The sequence below is a fragment of the Leucoraja erinacea genome, chromosome 7 (assembly GCF_028641065.1).
Source record: "Leucoraja erinacea ecotype New England chromosome 7, Leri_hhj_1, whole genome shotgun sequence".
Taxonomy (NCBI): Eukaryota; Metazoa; Chordata; class Chondrichthyes; order Rajiformes; family Rajidae; genus Leucoraja; species Leucoraja erinaceus.
In genome coordinates this window covers 13,658,358-13,670,891 of record NC_073383.1, presented here as the reverse complement: position 1 = coordinate 13,670,891, position 12,534 = coordinate 13,658,358, and the positions used below count along the sequence as shown (strand labels likewise).

Below are 12,534 nucleotides of genomic sequence, written 5' to 3'. Positions count from 1 at the left end.
ACATCTAAGTATTTGGAAACAACACCTAATAAATATTCATTTTTTCCCCCAAAGGATACCACGATAACCACATAGTAATCAGATGGTTCTGGGCTGCAGTGGAAAGGTTTAACAATGAACAGAGACTAAGATTGTTGCAGGTACAGTAAAATCAATGACACTGGATACTATACTAAACAGTTGCGTTACCCACTAATAGTACTAACTACTTCATTTCTTTGTTAGTTTGTCACAGGTACATCAAGTATACCCTACGAAGGTTTTGCCTCACTACGTGGCAGCAATGGTCCACGAAGATTTTGCATTGAGAAATGGGGCAAAATCACCTCACTTCCAAGGTAGGAGAAAAATAAAATAGTCATTGCTTCCTATCAATTACTGCTACAGAGTGGTAATAATGTACGATGGCATATGGTTTGTTTTGATGACAGTGAAGTACATTTTTAGTTTTTGGATTGGACAAGATCACAAATAATTTTCGAAAATAACAAGATTTTTTTTTGCATTACATTCTGAAGTACCTAAAAGGGGCTGCTTGACATCATCCTTGTTGGAACGATTTTTCATTGAGAAAGGATTTTACTTTTTCCATTAATTTTCGCAACCGGCCTTTCTAAAAATATTTTTCACCCTTTGAACTAAGCTAAACTACATATTTTTAAACATTGTTTTAAATACATGGCAGGCTTTGTTGATATACTTCTTTGATGTAGTCGAGCATAAGGAACTCAATTTTGAAGCATGTTGAGTAACTTTGAATAAACGGATAGATGAAAGAGAGGAATTAATGGAAAGGACAGGTAAGCCTCATTTGATCATCTAGTCCTTTAACTGTCTGAAATAGGACACTTCCCGCTATCTGGAATCATGATTACCCTTTGGTAGTTGTGCACTCAGCTACTAAACATTGGAATTCCATTCTCAATTTTTCCACTACTATATTTAACTTTATGTTTACATCCTTTTTATGCTGATTTTTGTTTGGTTTTCTTCTCTGATATTTCCTTTTGTGGCTTGATTTCAAATTTGATTTCACAATTCTCCATCAAAGTGCCTTGGGATGTCAAGTCAAGTTTATTCGTCACATACACATACGAGATGTGCAGTGAAATGAAAAGTGGCAATGCTCGCAGACTTTGTGCAAAAAGACAAACAAACAAACTACAAACAGAATGGAACAGAAGCACATATTCTTTTAAATATTAAATATTGTGGGCGGAAGGAAAAAGGGAAAAAAACAGCAATTTTTAAAAAAGCAGTAGTGGTACAGTAAAGTTAGTCCCTGGTGAGGTAGGAGTTTACAGTCCTAATGTCCTCTGGGAAGAAACTCCTTCTCAACCTTTCCGTTCTCATAGCATGGCAATGGAGGCATTTGCCTGAACATAGCAGCTGGAAAAGTCCGCTGCAGCAGTGGAAGGGGTCTCCCATGATCTTATTGGCTCTGGAGTTGCACCTCCTGGTGTATAGTTTTGCTAGTTTAAATTGATTCGTTGTTATTGCTGATGGATGCATTTTAAGGCATCAACAAAATGAGATGATGCAGATTGTGAGGAGAGGAGAACTAACCTGGAAATTCTATTGCATGTCCTAAGATAGATATACGCCACACATTTCTGCCACAAAATAAAATCTAGGCATCTATGGAGTTATGGAATTGGAATCTTTACAGAATGAGGTGTTCTCAAGAGTTGAAGCTTATTTCAGTATAACTGAATGGGAACTTGGTTGAATGGGGCCATCCTTTGTGCTCTGAGTCCCAGAGCTGATTTCGCATGTGTACCTTAAGTTAATAGCTCGCTGACTACAGCTGCCTCTGAGCTATCATCTCCACCCTGAAAAAAACTATGCACAAATAACAGGGATTACAGAGAAGGGCAGCACAGGGGCACAACTGGTAGAGCTGCTGCCTCATAGCCATAGACCAGTGTTCTGTCCGTGTGGAATCTGTACTGTGACCGCATTGGTTTCCTCCAGATGCTCCGCGTTCTTCCCTCATCTCAAAGATGTGCGGGTTTGTAGTTAATTGGTCTCTGCAAGTTGCCCCTAGTTTGTAGGGAGTGGATGTGAAAGTGGGATAATATAAAACTGGTGTGAATGGCTGATTGATGGTCAGTGTGGACTCAGTGGTCAGAAGGGCCAGTTCTATGCTGTATCTCTAAAACTAAAACTAAAAAAAAACTGCCCACATCCTACCTACATGTGACTCAACCCTATGTCCCCTAACCCCAGCAGATAATCATGACGTTATTCTGCCTCTCTTCTTGATGCTCTGGTTGATTGTGCGAACACCATTTCTTTTCAGCTGTATACAGACCCCATGCCTTAAGGTCTGAAAGTGTCAGCCCCTTGTAATTTGTCTGCTAAATGCAATGCTTGCAAATGCCCAACACTAGATGGTGTTGATGAATAAGGATGTAGATGAGTTCAAGTCTACTATATCAGCCTTGGGGACTCTGTATCCTCCTCTGCTCCTCTGTCGTGTGGGGTCCCACAGGGCTCAGTTCTTGGCCCTCTCCTCTTTTCACTCTATTTGCTCCCACTCGGTTCCATCCTTAGGAAGCACGGGATTTCATTCCACTTTTATGCTGATGACAGTCAGCTTTATGTGCCTCTGGAAAAGGGGGGTGTACACTCTGTCGGCCTCTTGCTTGAGTGTCTCAGTGACATAAAGGCCTGGATGTCACTGAACTTTTTAAAATTTAATGATGACAAGACAGAGGTAATGATCTTTGGTGGCACCTCTGGGGCCCCCCCTGTTGATCTAGGCTCTTTGTCTGCATATCTCAAACCTAACATCACGAACCTGGGGATTAAAGTGGACCCTGAGCTTAGATTTGACTGTCAGGTTAGGGCTGTTGTTAAATCTGGTTTTTTCCATCTGAGGCAGCTGGCAAAAATAAAGCCGATTTTGTCAAGGAAGCACTTTGAGACGGTAATCCATGCCTTTGTTACCACCCGGCTGGATTACTGCAATGCACTGTATCTGGGGGTTAGTCGGTCCTCCATCGCCCGTCTCCAGATGGTACAGAATGCAGCTGTTCGTCTCTTGACAGGCACACGAAAGCATGATCATGTTTCTCACCTTTTGGCCTCTCTCCACTGGCTGCCTATTCAGTATAGGATTCGTTTTAAAATTATTTTATTTACTTTTAAATCCCTAAGTGGTCTTGCCCCGTCCTACCTATCTGAGCTTCTTCACCCTTATTCGCCCTCCCGCTCTCTCAGGTCAGATGATCAGCTGCTCCTGATTGAGCCAAAGACTAAGCGGAAGCTCAGAGGGGACCGTGCCTTTGCTGTGTCGGCTCCGAGATTGTGGAATGAATTGCCTCTGCACGTTAAACAGGCCCCTTCTCTAGCTGTTTTTAAATCACTCCTGAAGACATATCTATTCTCCATGGCCTTTGTAGACCAGTGAGGTGTCGAATTGTTTATTAACTTTATTTGCTTGGTTTTGCTGCGTTGTTTGTACTTGTGTTTTATGTTTTTTAATTTATTGTTTGGATTTTTGTATGTAATTTATGCGCCTCGTGTTAGTTGTATGTTCTGTTGTTCTGCCTGTTTTATGATGTCTTGCTTGTTTTCTTTTTTCTGTACAGCACTTTGGTCAGCTTTGGTTGTTTTTAAGGTGCTTAACAAATAAAGTTATTATTATTATTATATCATTTCTGTTTGGGAGGGTAGGGTGTAGAATTATATTTGAAACATGGATTCATCTGTGAGAAATAAGCTATTTCAGTTCAATATATGCTATTTCTAAATACTGCTAAATCTGAAAAATTGTCATCTGTACTCAAATGGTAGCATTAGATTTGTACACCACAGATTTTCAGTCATACGTAATATCATAAACTCTTTTGTGCTTCAACAGGTAGCTATCAAATAGATCAAAATCAGTCTGCGGAAAGTTTTATCCAATCTTAAAGATGGTAATAAACATCAAAATATGGACATAAAATGATGAGCTATTCACATTCATGACACCTGCAAACTTCAGAAGTGAATATTAAGGAAGAAAGCTTTGTTGCATATAATTTATTTTAGGTAGAAAAAGCATTTCCTTGTGGATTTAATATCAGTATACATGGAAACAGATATTTTAATAAACATTCTTATTTGCAAAGTGAGAAACTCATAATATTATGAGAAACTCATAAATGTGCTTTTAACGAATAACTCCCAAAGGTTTGTTCCTAGGTTAATATAGTCTGGAATGTGATAACTGATCCAACTCGTGTGACATAACCACTTGCAACACTACAATAAAAACAAAACTGTGATTACAATTTGGGCCACTTTAAAAAAAATATACTCTTTTATTGGCATTCCACAGCAAACACATTTCCTTAAAACGGGTTTCAGGTATAATGCTATGTGTATACATCATCCACTTATGTTGGTCTTGAATTGCCTCTTTTTGAAATTTGTACAAAACAAATATAGAAACAGGAACACAATTAAAACTCCAAACACTTGGGGAGTGATCCTTTTGTACCATATAATCAAAAAATTGTAAAAATAAAGTCTGGCCTCTGAGGCGTTACATAGTTAACCCAGTTTTCCCAGCGTAACACAAATAAATCCAGTTTAAAGTTAACATATGCTGTTATTTTCTCCATTTTATAAATGTCCATTGTGATGTCCATCTATGCATTCAGAGTTGGGCTCTCCTGTGATAACCATTTCTTTGTGAGATCTTTTTTACCAGCTACCATCAATATATTCAGAAAGTATTTGTCTTTTTTCCGCCAGTCTTCAGGTATGTCCAAAAAACATGGTCATACTCTCCAGGGGCACATGACATCTAAAAATGTCTTGTAAGGCATCATGTAACTCTCTCCAAAAATCTTTAATAACAGGGCAATCCCAGAGAACATGGTAATGATCTACCTTTAAAATTCCACATTTTCTCCAGCAAACTGGAGAGTTCCCACTGTAATGGGCTTTCTGAAAAGGGGTAATAAAATACCGTATCAGACTTTTCCAACTAAACCCCCTCCAGTTTTGTAAGCTGGTACACTTCCATTGGTTTCAAAACTTAACAGTGTTCCTTCTTTCATTATGTTACAAAGAGCAGTTATGCCTTTAACTGTCCACTCTTTAAACCTACTATCTAATTTATTGGGAGTAAAGTCTGTGTCATATGCGCACCATTTAAGGATTGTAATGTCTTCCTCTAAATTATACTCTGTTATAACTGTTTTCCATATTTTAAGAGTCAATTTTACCCAAGGATTTTCAATAGCATTTATATAGTCTTGGAGGTTGCAGTCAGCTATGATCGCTTGTACAGGAATGGCGAGTGTTCTCTCTTCAATATTTTGCCATTGAGCATCATATGATGGGTTGCACCAGCATATCATAGGTCTTAAATGTGCTGCCTGATAATAGTCTTAGAAAGAGGGTAGACCCCATCCCCCCCCCCCTTTAATTTCATTAACTGTAAGGTTTTAAGATGGGTCCTAGGCCTTTTACCTTGCCATATATATCTTGACAATATTTTGTCCTTCTTTAAATTGTTGTTGGTTAATCTCTATTTCTAGGGTCTGAAATAAATATAAGTCTTGGCAATATGTTCATTTTAATAGATTCAATTCTCGAGCTGAGCCTTAAGAAAGGAATTAGGTTCCATCTAGCTATATCCTCTTTAATTTTTTGGTGTAGAGGTGAATAGTTGCATTCTGACAAAGGCAAAACCTTCCTTGTTGTTCCTTGAATGACGCCTTTAGAACTTTGATATTTAATTCAACTAGCAGACAATGCCTTCTGAAGAACCTCTCCCTACAATAGGGAGGTAGACAAAAATGCTGGAGAAACTCAGCGGGTAAGGCAGCATCTATGGAGAGAAGGAATAGGCGACGTTTCAACATTGGTTTCTCCAATTTCAGATAGTCCTTGCTTTCTCCCTCCTTCCCCTCCCCTTCCCAGCTCTCCCGCAAGCCTACTGTCTCCGCCTCTTCCTTTCTTTTTCCTGCTCCCCCCCAACATCAGTAAGAAGAAGGTTCCAGACCCAAAATGTTGCCTATTCCTTCTCTCCATAGTTGCTGCCTCACCCGCTGAGTTTCTCCAGCATTTTTTTCAACCTTCGATTTTTCCAGCATCTGCAGTTCTTTCTCAAACCTACAATCGGGAAGTGCCTTTGTATTAGAACACAGAAGAACAAAGTGGAGGACAGGGATTCATTGCCTGCTGATTCATAAAACAATGATATCTACATAAACATATGCTGTTGCATGTATCTTAGATGGGGTTGCAGGTATCCAAGATGGGAAACCAAAGTGTGAGCAATAAATCCCCATAATATGTACTCAAATACGACTATTTTGCCAACCATGTCAAATATCACATGCCCTGTCTGAGCATTGAAATTAAATAATTGTATCCTGCTAGTGGATCTTACATGTGGAATTAACGTAGATGTGAGTGAGCCACCTCCCCGCTCCCCCATTTTACAGCCAGCATCCGTGATCTAGGGAGAATTGACTATTCCTCATTTCACCCCACAGGAACTACATCATTTAGTTCAGATTTAACGAATTGAAACTTATCATCACATTTGCAATACTATTTACCCGTGCACATTCATAAAGTTAAAAAGACTTGCATCAACAGAAGACTGATTCTAAATTTACTGCAATGGAAACTTAGGAAATTCCATGTTTATTCAGCAAAAAAAAAAAAAATGAAATGCAAAGACACAGTTTATTTTTATTTGTGGATATTTAAACTAATCCCCAATGAATTTTATCAGTGTAAATGTGACGTAATATTTTTTCAACACCATTAATTCAAAATTATGTTGGGCATTCTGCATGTTCTGTGCTGAAAAAAATTAGGAATAATTAATTGAGCAAATGATAAGAGTATGAACAAGGAGTTGCAGATAGATGTTGGTTGATACACAAAATGACACAAAGTGCTGGAGTAACTCAGCCAGCCAGCCAGTATCTCTGGAGAACATGAATAAGTGACGTTTCGAGTCAAGACCCTTCTTCAGACTGATTGTAGGAGGGTAGGTGAAAGCCACCAAAGGTTGGAGACAGAACAAAGCATAACTGGCAACCAGCCGATGCAAGGGGTGTGTGGGGGGGGGGGGGTTTGATGGGCAGATGGTTGGAACAAAGGCCAGAGAGAAAAACAGGTGAGATAGGGTTGAAGAGTAGTAAATTGCAAACCCAGAGGGCAGAAAATAGCAGGAAGGGCAATATAGATGGGTCTAGGTGGGGAGCAGCGTGGGACGTGGGGGGGAACAAAAATGAGGATGTGGGACAAAAGGGGGGGGAAGGTTGTGGGGGGGTTTAGTATGAGGTTACCTAAAATTAGTGAAATCAGTGTTCATACCCAAGCGGAAAATGTGGTGCCGTTTCCCCAGTTTGCATGGCAATGGAGAAAGCCCAGTGTAGAGAGTTCAGTATGGAAATGGATAGGGGAGATAAAATGGTTAGCAACCGGGAAATCCGATGAACCCTACGGGACAGTGAGCAAGTGTTCAGTGAAATGGTCGCCGAGTCTACGCTTGTTCTTGCCGATATACAAGAGGCCACATAGGGAACACTGGATGCAGTATATAAGGTTAGAAGAAGTGCATGTGAACCTCTTAGGGCCTGTCCCACTTGCCAATTTTTTTTTTGGCGATTGCTAGCGTCATATCAGTGTCGCCAAAAGATTTTGAACATTTCAAAATCCAACGGTGACAAAAAAAAATCTTGCGACACTTGAAAAACACGCCGCGTCACCGCCGCAAATTTTTTGGTGACCTGATGCCAGTTCAATGAAGCTGCCGGTCGCCGAAAAAATTGGCAAATGGCCGTTATCTCACCTGGAAGGACTGCTGAGGTCCCTGGATGGAGAAGGTATAGGGTCATGTATTACATCTCCTGCGGTTGCAGGGCAAAATACCTAGCAGGGGGTGGTTTGGGTGCGAAGGGATCAGTGCATCAAGGAGGTGTGGAGTTAAACAAATTAATTATTCATGTTGAGATACTTTATGTATATTTTAACTAAAAACTGTCAGGGAATTTAAACAGATACAATTTACTCAAAAGCTGTTATTGTATCTTAAAAACATTTTGCTGGCTTTTTGTATTATAGTTTAAGACCTGGGTGTCATGGTACACCAGTCATTGAAAGTAGGCATGCAGGTGCAGCAGGCAGTGAAGAAAGCGAATGGTATGTTAGCTTTCAAAGCAAAAGGATTTGAGTATAGGAACAGGGAGGTTCTACTGCAGTTGTACAGGGTCTTGGTGAGGCCACACCTGGAGTATTGCGTACAGTTTTGGTCTCCAAATCTGAGGAAGGACATTATTGCCATAGAGGGAGTGCAGAGAAGGTTCACCAGACTGATTCCTGGGATGTCAGGGATGTCAGGACTGTCTTATGAAGAAAGACTGGATAGACGGTTTATACTCTCTAGAATTTAGGAGATTGAGAGGGGATCTTATAGAAACTTACAAAATTCTTAAGGGGTTGGACAGGCTAGATGCAGGAAGATTGCTCCCGATGTTGGGGAAGTCCAGGACAAGGGGTCAGAGCTTAAGGATAAGGGGGAAATCCTTTAAAACCAAGATGAGAAGAACTTTTTTCACACAGAGAGTGGTGAATCTCTGGAACTCTCTGCCGCAGAGGGTAGTCGAGGCCAGTTCATTGGCTATATTTAAGAGGGAGTTAGATGTGGCCCTTGTGGCTAAGGGGATCAGAGGGTATGGAGAGAAGGCAGGTACGGGATACTGAGTTGGATGATCAGCCATGATCATATTGAATGGCGGTGCAGGCTCGAAGGGCCGAATGGCCTACTCCTGCACCTAATTTCTATGTTTCTATGTTTCTAAGTTATTCACAAATACTCATACAAACTTTACTACTACATTGAACTTTGTGAATTTTGGATTTCATAAGACCATCAAATAAAACATGTCAAATGCTTTAACATACTTTGTGTAAGAAAGTCTGAGAACATTGAACGTGACAATGGTAACAGCACAAAAGGAGACCATGTGGCTCTTTGTATCCAAGCTGGTATTCTTCAAAATCAGTTCAGCTGTTCTTTTTGCATTATTTTTTAACAGTGCTGATCTAATTTCCTTTTAAAAGTCAGAATTGGTTTGGGGCTTCATTACTTTGCACTGCACTGCATTTGATACGTTATTCACTCACTGCTTATAAAGTTTTTCCTCATGTCACCATTGATTATTTTACCAATCACCTTAAGTCTATGTCCTCTGGTTCTTGAGTCCTCCACTACAGGGAATAATTTCTATCTGGTCTGTTTAGTTTAGTTTAGAGATATAGCGCGGAAACAGGCTATTCGGCCCAGCGAGTCCACTCCAACCAGCAATCATCCCATACATAGCTCTGTCCTACACACTAGGGACAATTTACAATCTTTACTGAAGCCAATTAACCTACAAATTGTGGGTGGGAGGAAACCGGAGCACCCAGGAAAAACCCACGTGGCCACAGGGAAAAGGATCAAAGCCGGGTCCCTGTAAGGCATTTTGCAGTGTCAACGTGTCACCCAAAATTCAGTATGATTAGTTTACTCTAGTTTAGCAATAAAATTATTGCATTTATACCAAGCCAATTGGAGTGTGGGAGAAAACCAAAGTTCTCGGAGAAAACCCCGCAGGTCACAGGGAGAAATTACAAACCCCGTACAGCAGCACCGTTAGCCAGGATCGAACCCGGGTCTCTGGCGCTGTAAGGCAGCAACTCTACCACTGTACCACCGTGCCACCCACGGTCTGTCAGGATATCCTATTACTTTGAATACTTAAGAATTTTATTTTCTACCTTCTTTACTCTGCGGAGAACAGATCCAGCATGTCATTGTTTCCACAAAACATCAGTTTCATGGAAACATAGAGTAAAACTCCATTAAAGCAGCTTTTGGACTTTAACGGTTGCAGACTGGCAGATTTTCTAAACTTTTGGATGCTATTCCAATCAATACATTAACGCATTTTGAATTCACTTTTTTAACTATTACATTGTACAGGAGTATATAGATTTTCTGGTGAACTCAGAGAGGCAATATATCAAATCATATGGTAGACAAATTGCTGGCGAGGCAGCATCTATGGAGCGAAGGAAATAAGCAACGTTTCGGGTCGAAACCCTTCTTCAGACTCCAAATCAAATCAGATAATTTTTAAGGCAGTGTAGGAACCAGGACCCGAGTGAGTTCAAAGGCAGCACAGCAACTGGAGATCTGGTGAGTTGGAAGGCAGTGCTTAAACCGAGGATCTGGTCTGTTGTCAGGCAGAATGGGAACTATACGCTCAGTGTGTTAGGTGGCAGACACAAAAGACACAGTAGCGTCTCAGGAGAAAAGGAATAGGTGACGTTTCAGGTTAACGCCCTTCGTCAGACTGAGAGTCAGCAGAAAGGGGAACGAGAGATTTTGGCGGTATTTCAGAGAAATGAATGAAAGATATGCAAAAGGCAATGATAATCAAGGAAATGTGGGGCACATACTGCACCCACAGGAGGCAGCATGGGTGTTGGGGACTTGGTGTGCATTAAGAAGCAGCATGGCAACCAGGGCCTCAGTGAATTGGCAGGCACCATGAGAGTGCAGAATCAGCACCCAGTGAACCAAATGCCAACCTGTCAGGATTGCCAAACAATTAGATAGAGGATGATCAATGTTTTACTGTTTTAATAAATACTTTTATTAAATTTCTCAAATTACCTGATTCTATATCCTGCCTCTCTAAAATTTACTGTGTTCACATCCTTCCTAAAACCCAAAGACCAAAATTGAATATTAACTTCACCTGTGGCCAAGCCGTTGTTCCATAAATGTTTACTGTGCCGTCCTTGGTTTTCTATGCTCCACCCATGCTTGCGGAAAATAAAATTCTATACTTACTATTTCCTGAATTAGATAATTATACCAAATTGTTTTTCTGTTATAAATAATGAACACATCATGTTTCCCCTCTCAGTACATCAACAGTAATTTATCTTAAAAGGAAAAATTTAATATATCCGATGAATTAATAGCAACGTTATGTGAGCAACCAATTTGATTGCGGAGAAATATTGGTGTTGATTGATAAATTAAAATGTTGATAAGTACATGAGAAACATTCATTTATTGTATCCACATCAATAATGATCTGATACAAAGAATTCCAAAAAAGTACACCATTAATAATAATGTTCTATTACTTAAAACTGTGAGATCACTACAGGTTCTTGTCAGTTTCATTTATCATTTGTACGCAGTATAATGTTTTTCATTTCTCAGTTGATGATTGGCACATGTAATATTGCAAAAAGCTGGTGAATAATGCTTCTAATTCAGTATGTAATATAGTTCTTCAAAGGCTCAACATCATTTGTCCCTCAACATTTCAGTCTTGCCATTTGATTTTAATGTTTGTAATGCATTCTGTGCATTGTTTATGCTTTTCCAGTTGAGACTTTGGAGCTTCACATTTATCTTGTAATCTAGTTTGCAAATAAGAATGCTCCTAAGTGCACTTCTGGCTCGTGAACAGATCTGGCACCAGAGTACGTTGCTGAATAGTTATGTTTAGGACCTTAATTATTTGCACTGTAATATGTACATAACATCATCCTCCGTCCTTGGAGCCCCCTTTAAATGCCGGGTTGTTCTGTAAACCATTGAGTCAAGGAGTTGGACACACTTCATATCTGCCCTTCAGTTTTACAACAGCAATACCTTGTGCAACAAGCTCAGCGTATTCATTAGAATGGGCCACTGACCTTCAATTTTGAAGGTAATTTTTAAAAACAATATTTATTTTAATAGACATTTGTTTTTGATTAAGACAAGTTTGATGTGGTTTTAAATACATTCCTTTTATCAGTACTTTTTTTTTTCAATCTCTGATCATTTAGAAAGAGTAAAACAATATTGTGACGGCAAAATCCATGAGGCTGTAGGCCAGGAATTGCTGGAAGACTCATCGTTAAGTGCTCATCTTATTAATACAGACAACAAAATCCGCGGGTTTATGGAAACAAGGAGGTGTGCCATGTTCCAATTCTTTGTAAACTGAGAACAATATGCAATACCCTTCCCTTTGCATTGCCTATTTGAATAAAAGTATCTTCCTATGCCAGCAGAATGAATATTGATTTATCTAACCTCGTAACCCTTGCTTCCTTTTCTTTCTATCCCTCCCCCACCCTAATTCTCCGACTGGTTTTACTGTCCTCCTAATTAATTTTACTGGCTGTATGCCTCGTTGTCACCTTCCCCTCAGCCAACAATGAACCTACATTTCCTTAATCGTCTGCTTTGATCTGTCGTTTTCATACACCCTTCCATATCTCTAGCTTTCACTCTCAATCTGAAGAAGGGTCTCGACCTGAAACTTCACCCATTCCTTCTCTGCAGAGATGCTGCCTTACTCCAGTTGAGTTACTCCAGCATTTTGTGTTTATCTTCGGAGTAAACCAGCATTTGCTGCTCCTGCATACGCCTTTCCATTGAACATTTTGAATTGGCAATTTATGTTTTAAAAATCCCAGTGAATCTTATTTCAGATACTTGACTTTGCACAT

The 12,534-nt window shown here is 39.9% G+C and overlaps 1 protein-coding gene across 2 annotated transcripts in view; it reads left to right on the top strand.

Moving 5' to 3' along the window:
* LOC129698656 (E3 ubiquitin-protein ligase HECW2-like) overlaps nt 1–12,534 on the top strand; it is a 313,116-nt gene that overhangs the window by 295,623 nt on the left and 4,959 nt on the right. For both annotated transcript variants that reach the window (XM_055637791.1, XM_055637792.1), the window contains exons 26-27: nt 55–140; nt 226–338. In XM_055637791.1, coding sequence (XP_055493766.1) covers nt 55–140; nt 226–338 — 199 coding nt within the window. The remainder of the gene's footprint in view (nt 1–54; nt 141–225; nt 339–12,534) is intronic.